A 13,348-nucleotide genomic window follows, 5' to 3' on the forward strand; every position below is an offset into this window, starting at 1 on the left:
ATTTCTGCTAATTGATATTAATATCATTATGAAACGTTTAATTATGTTATTATTTGACGCTCTACGAATACATGCATCGATATAACATAAATGAAATAGTTACATCTCATTCCACAAATACGTGTACATTATAAAGGCCTTAATAATAGGCGAGCTGTAATTGTCAAGTCATATCGCTTACTGCGAATAGTTAAATTTTCTCAGAGTTATTCAATCTGAATAGATTGTAGACATTCTCTGGGTTATGTTAATGAATTATGATCAGAAATACAATTTACATTAATAAAAAAATAATATATTTCTTGAAAATGGTTATCTAAGGAAAATTCAATAAAATTTTAAAGTTTATACACAATAACATAAGATTTAAAAATTACTAATAGATAAAAATGTAAAAGATATATATCTTCGATATTTTCTGAAACTTGACGGAATCTTATCGACGACCATGGATTCTACATTTATTTCTTACTAATACATGATTAGGCGGGCATCTGACAGGAGCATCTATGATTTCCCGAAAGTTCGATTCATTCCGCTTTAATAGTGTCGTTTCGTTCCAGTTCGGTTCCAAGGTCGGTTGGATCGTTTCGGGATCGGCAGTCGAATGTTGGTGCAGGAATAGAGAGTCGATTCCGGTTTTCATGGTACCCTTGATTGTCTGCCCGATGTTGTTCAATGTGTTTCCGATATCATTCCAGACAGAACGCCTCGCTCGGAGGCTGCTGGCTTGTGTGGCGCACGTCAAAGCGACGAGCAGCAGAAGCACGCTCAGAAAACGTTGAGGGAAATAAAATCTCATTTCTGTATCTTTCCTTGAAGGCGCGAAGAACTGCCACCTTAAACGAACCTTAAACAAGTTCGATATGTTATTGCGAGATATTTCCGGTATAGTATTATGTTAGAAAATATATTGTCTAATATTTTAAAATATTAGAGACAATAGATTTTCCAACGTAATACAATATTTAAAAATTTACAAGATATAAATAGATAATAATTGTTATCTATTTATACCTTTTAAATTTTTTAATTTTGAACTAGTACAACTATTATCAAGAATTATTGCGATGTTCCAACATTAAAACAACGATCGTCTCTCTTAGTTTATTCTCGAGTTTCAGATTCTCGAGTAATCAAGAGGAGTAGCGCGATAGTGTTGGGATACTCTGTATCTCTAATGGTTACAAACATCTGTAAACACTCTTAGTAGGACGAAATTGAGTAACTGTGATATGATTCATATTATCAATTTATTTTCAAGTTCATAGTATACAGAATAATACGGAGAACTTGAGTGTATTATCGTAAAATTCTATATGTAATGTATGGCAAAGGGGAAAATGGTTATATTTATATATATTATATTATATATATTATATTATATTATATTATATTATATTATTACACTCTCAGACATTAAAGGAGCAATATAGTATAATCCAATCCCTCGAATTAAATAACATTTTGTTACTTTTAACATCCATCATGTATGTTAAAATGTAAATCAATCCATTTCTGGAGTTAGTTCAATTTTTTTATTTCAAAATAAACGTCCGTATTAACGTATGCACTTATTAATAACAAACTAAATTTAAGTCAAATTTAATATACTTTCTTGAATTAAATTGTTTAATTCCGTTGTTTTAATTAAATTAACTACATATTGAGTAAGACCAGTAGTGATTTATAGAAATGAATAAAAATAACTCAAATTGGATGTAATTTGATATTATGAATTTAACAGTGTATATTAAATTGTATTAATTAATATTAATTATATTAATTATAAATTACAATAATTAATATTAAATTATATAAATAAATATTACATTAAATATTATATTAAATTAAAAATGTCTGCATCTTGAAAATTTGCTGTCGAAAGAGAGAATGTTAAAAGAATGCACTAATAGAATATAACTCATAATACGTCGAAAGTGATCAGAAATTGGCAAACTCACCAAATTTTTAATTATGCTTTGAAGCTACAATAAGATGAATAATAGAAAACATATAATGAGATTGAAAATGTGTACCTCCGTTTTCTATCTGTTTCAACTGCGTCTGAAAGTGGTGCGCAATCGTGGAGAGTAGGTTACGTGCCGCGGAAAACGATGAATGGGTTGTCAGAAATGAGTTGTTCGGATCACGGTGGTAGAAGGTTCTTATCGTGCGGAATGAAGTAAAATACGAGCCTGTTCAGAAACATTTATGTGCACGTGCTCAATAATGTTTCCTCGCCCCTGTCTGCGCCTAGTCACGCGATTGCGCTCTCGTCTCGTCTCGCCGCGATTCTCTGAATGTAATATAATACACACCATGTATTTTCCGTGTATTATAATACAGCCGTCGAACGCACTGTGATGCGAAATCAAATGTTATTATGGCACATCGTCTGTCTTCTCACGAACAGATTTTGAGCCGCAAGAGATACATCGCAAAATCGATATTGATGCATAAGTCGCATTGTTTTCTTAAACATTCTTTCTCAATTAATGTATTTTTTAGTATTTCTTTATTTTTTATTTAATTAATGTATTCTTTAGTATTTTAAAAAAATTAAAAAAGATATTGACTATAAAACTGTTTGAAATAAAGTTAGAACTTTCAATAATTAATGAGTTTCTGCGAAATGGTACCTAATGCATGTGCATTTAAAGGATCTAAAATTTTCCGTAAGGTATACCTAATCTTATTCAAATACCGTTTAGTATTTTAACGCGCCGATAAGTATGTAAAATCAGCTTAGAGCGATAATTCTTATTATTTATTATATGTATGACTTTCGATGACTTTCTAAGGATATAAAATTGTTATTATTTGTTATTGTAAGTCAAAACGTTTGAAAGTTATATTAATGTACTTATATATAAATTAAAATGAAATTTATCTTATAAGTAAACTGTAATTGTTCGGTATAAGCCTTGATATTAGTTATATTGCGTTGCATTATTTATTTTTTATTTTATACCGTTTAAAATAATAAACAATTTAACAAATTCAAATTCACGTTACGTTGGAATATGCTTATCGAACTTATGTATAAAAGTAAAACTTGCAACAAAATTTAATAATATATGAACATCAAGATAGTTTCAAATTTATTTGCATGAAATGAACTATGCAATGACTACAAAGCGTAACCGATATTTTTGCATTTTCTGAGAGACTTTATGTTTCATCCATCTCTTCTCTTCGTTATTCGATATCGAGAATCGATCTAAAAGCAATGAATGCTATGGAGAATTTCTCGTTTTGCTCTGAGCAGTTTACTTTTTTAATCACGGCGCTGTTACAGTAATGGTAATTACAGCGTAGCGAGATATTGATCAAGCTTACGTGCCGGGTGTTTTCAAAGAAAAAATCAACACCAGAACAATTTTTGATAAATTTGTAATTGACCACTTTTTGATATAACTTTAATTAATAGCATAAAAAATTAAGTAAATATCGATTCAACACAAATACTTTATTAAATTATAGGAAAGTTTAATGAAATTAGTTTTCAAAATAAAAATTGTAATCTTTAATTTAAGTTAGACTGTATTAATAAGAATTAACATTTGAATAAAAAGATTATTGAATGAGATTGGCAATCTTTCTTATAGACAGTGACAAGCAATTAAATTTTTGCTTAGGAGAAATCAATTTGTTCAAGAACACAGTGATGGGATCCATTAGTCCTATTTCTTCAGAGCTGTGAAGATAGCTTCAGATTCTTCTACACGAAAGTGTTAGATAAATGAAGATAAGAAAGTTGAAGGAGAGAGGACTGTACATCAAATGTACGTACGTGAGAAAGGATTCTCTACCTGGTTGCGTTTTTGCACTTTGTATGCCAACGACGTTTTATATCTTGCCGGTACCTAGCTGTAAAACCCCGTAGTGCCTGCTCACAATGTAATAAACTCACTTCCAGGACGAATAACGAACGTTATTCACGGGGGACGCGCAGCCGTGGCGAAGGCTTTCTTTGAGCGACGGCAAGACGTAAATGCGAGAGCTTTCTCCGACCACCAAGTCCCGTGTACGTCTTGCCGACGAGAATGTATCGTTTTTTAACGGGTGAGTCAAAGGGGCGTTTGTTTTATCTAAGCGTATGTGAATCACTGATGCGATAGACGCTATCGCACATTTGCTCTCTCAAATTTCCCATGCTTTCCATTATTAGTCTGGATTTCTCGTTAATTCGAGTGGTAAATCCCGCTATCTTCTCGACTCTCCACGATAGACACATACACATATATATAATATATGTAGTAAAACTTGGAATCTCCGCGTATGCTCTTACATGGCACAAGACTTTAATCAATCTAGAATTACTTTTACATAAATGGGAAAATTCCGATACTATTGCCCAATAATAACTTTTACGGTACGAATGAATGACAAAATAATTTATTCACTTAATCTCAAGCTATTTTAAACAAGAGTTTACAAATTTTATATTTTACAAAATGTTATTTTTGCTACTTTGAGACACATTCAGAATTGAATGTTCACTGTTACAAAAATCATTGAGTGGAACTTAATAAACGTTGCACTAAAAAAGTCATTCACGTAAATTGACTAAAAAATCCATAGACGAAGTAAAAATATATACTTTCAATGAATATTTTTTTTACTCATGCGCACATCCTATTAAACTAACTTTCATGCATAAAAAAATCTAAATTATTTGGTATAGTGATCAAAGGATACAGGCCGTTCGTTAAACCGAGTTACTTAACCAACATGTATGCGATGTACGTTTTTATTATTGGATATCTCTCCCGTTTTTGCCGGCTGTAATCTGACACGACTACAGGTCTCACGTGTATTACAAAATCCGTGTACACGAACAACATGTACCCGCATATTGAAAAGCAACTAAAGCCATGCTGGTATATATATAACTACACGTCAGTAATAACTGTGTTACACTAACCGTGCGCAACATGCGTTTGTATACACATGTATTGGATTTCGCGTATACGTATAATTTAAGCATCCGATATCATCGAGATCCGTGTGAACATTTTTTCTGGAAGATCTTATTAGGTTAAGGTCGATAAGGATTGTTCACGATGAAGTCGTTAAACGTCATTTATGTAAAATATTACAGCATGTAAACGATATGTGCACACGTGTCACCTATCAACAAGGGGCGATAAAAGTGGCATAGCTGATTACACGCGAGGTAACGAGCTTCAAATGTGACTGTGTAATGCAGGAATATGGTTCGGTGTAGATCTGATATAATTAATATATTAGATATATTAATAAAATGTGTCGCGCTCAATATTGTTCGTGTTAAAGCAATAACACATAAAGTTTCTACTCGTCATCATAAGAAGAAGTCGTATCAGTGAATATTGCAAAGCGTTGCAAAGTTCCGTGCGGCGAACGAAGATCCGATAAATAATTCGAGTTCAGTCTTCTGTGGAAGTTTCTCAAAATGTTTTCGTAAACATCTGTTCGATATGTAAAATATATTCGTGCGTATTATTTTTTCAGCAGGGAATTCATCATGCGTCAGATAAATAAAGTTTTTTCTTGCTCGGACTTGTTTTGCAGTTATTTATATTTTCATAGATAAATATAAAAATATAAGTATTATTATATTATTAATAATTTATATAAATATAATATATTTATATGAAAATATAAATATAATTAATATGAAAATATTATTATAAAAAATTGTATATAAATCACTTCAATAGTACTTTTTCATTATCAAAGCTACGGAAAAAGAGATCTTATGCTTATATATATCGTTAGATTCATTTCTCGTAAATTAAAATTTGTAATTTTACCACAGCAAATATTGCTTGGAAACTGCGGGCATGCTAAGTGGAGTCTGCTCTTTATGGTCGTCCAACCGCAAGATAATTTTTTATAGCGCGCTTGAGAGCGAGAAATTTAATTGCCCAAGTTTGCTGCTTTACAACTTTGTATCTTGTATGTTTCAAGTATTGCATCAAAATGTTTCGTAGTGCTCAAAACGATTGCAGTCGCGATAAGTTCTACACGAGTTTTTTCACAGAGCAGTGGAGTAGTTAAAATTTTTGAATCAGTATGGAAACTTTGCCGATGCACTTTTTTAATTTTTAATAATATAGAATATTTTTATTAATATCATTTTTTATTTTTTTACTAATATTGGATAATTTTTACTGTTAAATAAATTATTTTAGTTAAATAATGCACGGAAAGAATTTTATTGAAATGTCTAAACATTTACCCCTAAAGGGAGATACGGATTTCAAAATAATTTTGTTGGACCATTAAAATAATTATATAGAAAAAGCATGATGAGCAATGCTGTAAAAAGTTTTGACATTCAAGCAATTAACCAGTTTGAAAGTTCTACATAATTATTTTAACAGTCCAACAAAATTATTTTTAAATCTATATCTAGCTAAATTTTAAATATTTCAACAAAACTATTCTTTCTGTATGCATTATAAATTTATATAACAAGGCTTTTTTGTGATAAATTTAAGTAAAAATTTTCTTTCTCACAAATGAGTTTATTAACAATTTTATTGAGCCACTCATTACAATAAATGATGTAATTTATTTCTGAAAGTCCGTAGTGATCAAGAGATTAAATTGGTGTGATGACAGACGGGTTTAATTACGTTAACCTTAATTTAATCGTCCCAAGTCCATCGTGTTTCATAATTATGTACCTGGTAATGACCTTAAATTATAGGACAACAAATCAGACTGTTTAAGCATATGCAATTTACCAATATTTACACATATCGATCCGCGTACCTAAGGCCATTTATATCGCTTTCGTGCACATTGATGCAGCTTCCGAAAAAGGAAATTGCATTCACCGAATGACAACGTGAAAAGTTTAATTCTTCGCTTGGTGCTTTCATTAAGTCCTTAAATAATTTACATTCACGCGCTCACAGGTCGTTAGGATAATTTATGCGCTTTTTATACGCCGTAACGGTCACCGTAGCAAATATTTCATCCATGTTGATCGTTCCTCAGAAACATAAAAACTATACAATTCTAATGTGAATTTTATAACAATGGAGAGCAGATGTTACAAGTTTGATTATAATTTTCACTTTTCATGTTAGCGTTAATTCATTTGATCATATTTCAACTACAAGATTCAAATTAATATTCAGTTAAATTTTTTAAATATTTTTATCAGAGAAATTTTGCCAGAAACGTATACATTAAATAATTCTTTTTCTTCCTGTTGTAATACACACGAGTTAGTTTAACATCGCGAAATTATGATACCGTCGAGCGAGGAATTTACGTCTAGTTGCACGTGAAAAAATTCGCCGTAGCAATTATCGTCGAGGTTTTATTTCCGTTAACAAAGTTTTTATCGTCGTTCACGATCGCGTCTACAGTAGGAAACGTTTTTAATGTATTCACGCGTGACTCTTCACGTTCATCTCTACGCGTAGCAGGAATACAGAGTGATTTATAAAAGGGAGGATATAACGTGTGTGCGATAAACTTGATTCTTCTCGGTAAAATCTGCATGGAAAAAAATATCGGGCAGTTAATCACGCCAAAATTAATTAGCGCGTGATTAATTAAACGTATGTCAAGGTATCAAATCGACCGATCTCCCAGGAGTTCGCTCTCTGACTCCAGTTCGGAACTTCGAATTAATTAACCTTTCGATCTAACGGACAAATTAAGCAAATCATCTTACAATTAGTGGATGAGTACTTATGCACGAATACGTATGCAGCTGCATCGTTGACTCTTTAATTTATTATCAAATGCATTCGCAGAGTCGGTAGACCGTTGACTCATGCTTTATGTAAAGTTGGTATGTACATAGTTGCCGAATGTACCATTTCATTCAACCTCAGCCTTTTCTTTTTTAATTAAGATGAGGGTGACTTGACCGACTCACAAACGGAGATGCATGTGCGTTTTCCAGCATGTGAAAATTGCAACTGCACGTTTATCGATAGTGGAACCTTGCGACACAAATTCAATAGTAAACGTAATAATATATTTATATAAATTTATCTACTATCGCAATATTCTCGACTGATAGTAATATTATTTATTTATGCTGCAGGTAATACCGATAAACGATCTTTCTTGCGTACATTCTGAGAAATAATATTTATTGACATTATAATTTTTAATTCTGTTATTTATTATTTTATTTCATGACAGTTAAATAAATATCTATAATATTATATGTATTATTTATACTGTAATTTACTTTTTAAAGCTTACCAGTAGAGCTTCTCAACTGCTTGATCCACTGAGTTATATCTGGATCGGAATGTGGTAGATGTCATTCAAAGTATTTCGAAGCTCCTTTAACTGTAGTAAATAACTGTCCTTTCAATATTTTAGTTTTAATTTTTATTAACAAAATATTTTCTATATATATCCCTGAAATGTTGTATAAAATTTAAAAAAATATATAGATAAAAGAGATCTATTAGTGATAAAAAAGCAATATAATTTACATATATTACGAAATAATTATTTCCTCTGATTTCTCTTAAATATTATTTGAAAAGCGTATATTCAAATGAAATTAATAATTTAACAATTCTTATAATTCTGACAAATTGAAAAATATTTTATATATGTACATAATGTGTTATGTAATGTACTATTTCAAATATTGTGTATCAGCCACGGTATTTAACTAGCACATGATACAAATTTCTATAATTTCGACCGCGCATTTATATTGCTCAGCATATTAACTGCTTTACTACGATAATATAACCATTTTGCATGGAATTATTTTACATAATCATGTATTTGCGCATAAAAGTCGATTGCAATTCCATCTATTAGTGCGGCGTTATCCGCGTTATTATCTCTAGAAATTTCAATTAACTATTTTATAAACATCGTTAAATTTACTATTTATTTAAATTTTGAAACAATAATAGGAACCATCAGATAAGGTTTATTTAAATAATATTTTGTCCGTTTCAAAGAAGCAAAAATATTTCCAGGAGGAGAGAAGATCCCTCAATGTTAAAGATAACTTTATAAAAAGTATGCCGTCTACTTTATGCGAAAATTTCAATTTTATTTTAGTCTGTCGTCGAGACGATCGATATAACGTTGCATGCGATTAGGAAATTCTCGCGAAATTAAATTTCCACGAGAATGAACGTAGTTTGTGCTACACTATAGTTATGTACTATAATATATCGCGTGAGAAGAGGAACAATAATCTTACTATGCGTTCGCATCCGGGATCGCAAGATATTTAACAAATTCCCAATTTCATAACATTGGATATCTAAAGCAAGTCTCTCTCTCTCTCTCTCTCCTTCTTTGTATAGGTGAGTAAACAATCGGTTGACATAAGCGAACAATATATCGATAATTGTGAACAGAAAGAGTAATATAAATTGGGACTAAGATAATGCTACGAACACGATGCTATCGTTACCTGATGGGACTTCCTCTTGCGTGCTCGTATATTTGCATATGTGTGTGGCTTTGAACATGAACCACACTCGTACACGCACACACATACGGACACGGGTCGCACACGTATATGTGCGGTATACGTATGATTTGCCGGAATCGGCTTTGCGGTCGACCAGCGAATATATCACTGCAGCTTTTGTAGCTTTGATTCCGATCGCCGACGAGAGAATGAGAGTCAGCGGTGCACCACCCGACTATTTTTGTGCCGTAGGTACCTCTCCGAAATGAAGCTCTCGCATTGGCTTTTCCACTTGTGATCGTTGCCAGCAGCAACTCTCCCTCGAAAATTGCCACTTTGAATGAAGATATAAGGGACGATTTATATCCTTTTGACGTATGGATTTTGACAGCACGCTGCGCCGTACGCCCCCGGCATATAAATAATCGCTATTATTTACATTATAGACAGAGGGACAAAGCGGTTAAGCTGTGCGAGCACTAGAGGATTGTTATTGTATGCGTTAAATTTAAACATATTATTCGAGAAAAAAAGAGAAATAATAATAATATTAATGCTGAACTTAATGTCATGTTGAAAGATAAGAGGAGAGTGGTTTGAGTAAGCAGAGAACCCATCAACCCCATTTCAGTAGCAAAAGTGAAACGACATAATCCGTTATTCTTGGAAATTGCAGAAAAAAAGAACTACGAATCACCTGATGGACTTCTCTCGTTCCCATTTTAAAGCCACGTGGATTTGCATTTAAGTCAGTTGATACGGTCGTACGCATCAAAATCTCGAAATCCCCGTTAAGCTATTAAGCGAGGCTATCTTTTTCTTATCCATTATGAAGACGGGCAATGAAAAACAAAGTTCGCTTCCTAATCATATTAATGTGAGACATAAAAGCATTATTTGGGTCGTGTAACATTACCGCATTATCAAGTCTAGCTGCAGTAGTTGAGTTAACAAAGTTAAACAAGAAATTAAACAATGAAGGAGCCTTATCTCAAACGTCACGTTAACAAACATGTCTCGCCATATGACCGTCTTCTTTGGACGAGAATCATCGATCCACCTTATCTCCACAGGATCCCCATTGTGCCCGGCGCTTTAACGAGTGCCGATGGGACCCGTAAGCACGATGGCGCAAGAAAGAAGGGCTAAAAGAAGCGTGCCAAGCTCAGAGGGAGGCGTTCAGAGTAGTAGGGTGACACATGAGATGGTACAATCGTCGGGTGAAGGGGACTCCCTTTTCGCGGCCGGCATTAAAGCCATTTCGCGTAGTTGGCACCGAAGAGTCTCCTGGGGAAACGCTACGGCATTCGACGCGGTTCCCAAGGGATTTAAAGAATGGAAAAGCTCGCGTAGCTTCGCGTACAGACACCCCATCGAGCACGAGCGCGACGAGTTAAGGAGGATAGAATCTCCTCGCGACGGTGTAGTCGCGAATAAATAAAAATAACGTCGCTCCCTGCGAGAGACGGGTGGTAAATGAGCCGCTCCTCGTGGATCATTTGTCACCACGCCCCGGAGCTGAGCGTGCTTGATATTACCGTTGTGAGCCGAGGGTGTCATTACGCGACGTCGGTCGATCATCGGGCACGCAGCGTTTATACGGACATTAATTGTCGCTATTATTTTACGTTCGTGTACATCCGTTACGCCGGCGGTCCGAAACAGCAGTTCTGTGTAAATGAAAAATTCGCTTCTACAATATCTCGTATGTTCATGTATATCATTTCGTGTATACCTACATTATTGTGTATACATAAATTTCTAGAATGTCAATAAAAATACGCCATACATCCACAAATTCAAAGATTCTCATCCATCATAATACTCCCTGATTATTGTAATTATATTGTTGTAATAATTGACGTTTGTGACTAGAGCGCATAATGATGAACAATTTATCAATTCAACCATTAGCGGTAATTATAGTTCACGAGCACTATGGCTTCATTCGATTCTGGAAAATGTTATTGACAGATGGATAAGCCAGGTAAATATATAACAATGTTCCTTGATCATGAATCATATTTATGAGACAATGTAAGTATATTTATGAACGCAAAGCAAATATAAAATATTTCTCGGATAATTTTAACACAATATTTCAATTTCGGAATTGAATTTTAGAAATCCAAATCGCCTGTATTATATGATACGTAGAAATTGTCATTGATAGATGGTTGAGCCGATTAAATGTTTCCCTTGATCATGAATCATATTTATGAAGTAATATAAATGAGATGATATGTATATTTATAAAATAGAATACAAAGCAGAGAGAGAGAGAGAGAGAGAGAGAGGAGAATACAGAGACAAATATAAAATAATTCTCCAGAAAATTTTAACACCATATTTCAATTAAAAATTTTAAAACATTGAATTTTAGAAATCGAAATCGTCTTATATACTATCTATTATATTTTGAAATTAATAAGTGTTACTTATATTACAGATTTGAATTTTTACAAATTTAAATCGCACGCAAAGTTGGACAATAAATTCAATCAAATATATTCGTATGGTGGACCTACAAGCCGTTACGCGCCGCAGTCTCATTCGACGACGGCGAATTAAAAGTTTGGGGCGGTATAACGGCATGCTTTATGATGCGCCATACGGCGGGAAACAAGGCGGAACATTTTAGCGCTGCGGAGTTTTTTTCCCACATGACTTGTAACTTTTTGCGAGAGCGACTTGAAACTTTCGGGATACAGCGGAATACAGCGAGCTGTATGAAATATGACGGGATGCCATTAAAAGAGCTAATGAGTATATACGCTGTGTTACGTATTTCTGTTTTAAACGGACGTACCGTCGGGATTTGACGTTTCGTGTGAGTATCGCGAGTACTCGTACTGGAGTTATCTTTGCGTCTCGCTTGAATACGGTGGGTTACGCGATTTTACAGTGCGGGAAAGAAGTTCTTTTCTATGTTTTTTCATTAAAAATTCAAGTCGAGCTATATTATCTTATATTGTATGAAAATTCTAACGATATAAATGTATTATATCATCATTATTGTAATTTAATATAATAATATAATAAACATAACACATTTTGATGCATTAAAGTCTCAATATTAGATCTACGAAAAATTTTCTGAAAAATAAGATATAGAAAGAGTGGTTTTACTGAAATATTTAAAAGCTACATAGATAGAGATCTAAAAATAATTTTGATGAATCGAAGTAATTATGTAGGTCGCTCAAACCAATTGTTAGAATATTTAAACTTCTTGCAGCATACTTGAGCGTTCCACAGTTATTTTGATAGTTCAACGAAATTATTTTCAGCTCTATATTTAGTTAAATTTTTAGATATTTCAGAAAATCCATTTTTTCCATACATTCTAATTAATTGGATGATTCTTTTTCGATAAGGTATTACAAAAAAATATATAAAATAAAGAGAAAATACTTTTATGATTCAGTTTTTGAAAAAATAAAATCCTAGATATATAAAATAAGAAACATTTTCTGTAAAATTTATTACACAAAGAAAAATTGTACAGTTAATAAGATCGCTAAGTCGACCGGCAACGTCGTCTCGGTCATCAATGATGTATCATTGATTCTTCGTTTAAGAGGAAAGGAAAAAACTAGAATTCTTCTAAATTGAATTTCACATGTGGTCCATCTCTGTCACGACTGGGAGGAGGCTCACAGATCGAGAAAGAAGGGGAGACGTTATCGTTCACAGACACGCTGGCCTTTTTCACCCCTTCAAGAGTCGCCGCGACGGTAAGCACTTTCATTTTTGTGCCTTTGGTGAAGTTCTCGACGCAAAAGCTTTAGTAGCCTCTCACCTCTTTTGCGAATGTGTGACGGAGAAGAGAAAATTGTTGGTAAGTGACGAAAGAGAGAGAGAGAGAGAGAGAGAGAGAGAGAGAGAGAGAGAGAGAGAGAGAGAGAGAGAGAGAGAGAGAGAGAGGTCGAA

At 33.3% G+C, this 13,348-nt stretch overlaps 1 protein-coding gene across 1 annotated transcript; it reads right to left on the reverse strand.

Moving 5' to 3' along the window:
- Positions 1–361: 361 nt before the first annotated feature.
- On the reverse strand, positions 362–9,496 carry LOC108721630 (uncharacterized). Its single transcript, XM_018446272.1, has 2 exons — positions 9,416–9,496; positions 362–850 (listed from the first exon to the last, which is right to left on the reverse strand). The coding sequence occupies exon 2, from the start codon at positions 800–802 to the stop codon at positions 437–439; it is 366 nt and encodes a 121-aa protein (XP_018301774.1). The 5' UTR covers positions 803–850; positions 9,416–9,496; the 3' UTR covers positions 362–436.
- Positions 9,497–13,348: the final 3,852 nt, after the last annotated feature.

This window comes from Mycetomoellerius zeteki, unplaced genomic scaffold (genome assembly GCF_001594055.1).
Source record: "Mycetomoellerius zeteki isolate Tzet28-1 unplaced genomic scaffold, Tzet1.0 scaffold105, whole genome shotgun sequence".
Classification (NCBI taxonomy): domain Eukaryota; kingdom Metazoa; phylum Arthropoda; class Insecta; order Hymenoptera; family Formicidae; genus Mycetomoellerius; species Mycetomoellerius zeteki.

Bases quoted from the DNA above. Each gene is read 5' to 3' on its own strand.
- LOC108721630 (XM_018446272.1), bottom strand. From the start codon at position 802: ATGAGATTTTATTTCCCTCAACGTTTTCTGAGCGTGCTTCTGCTGCTC.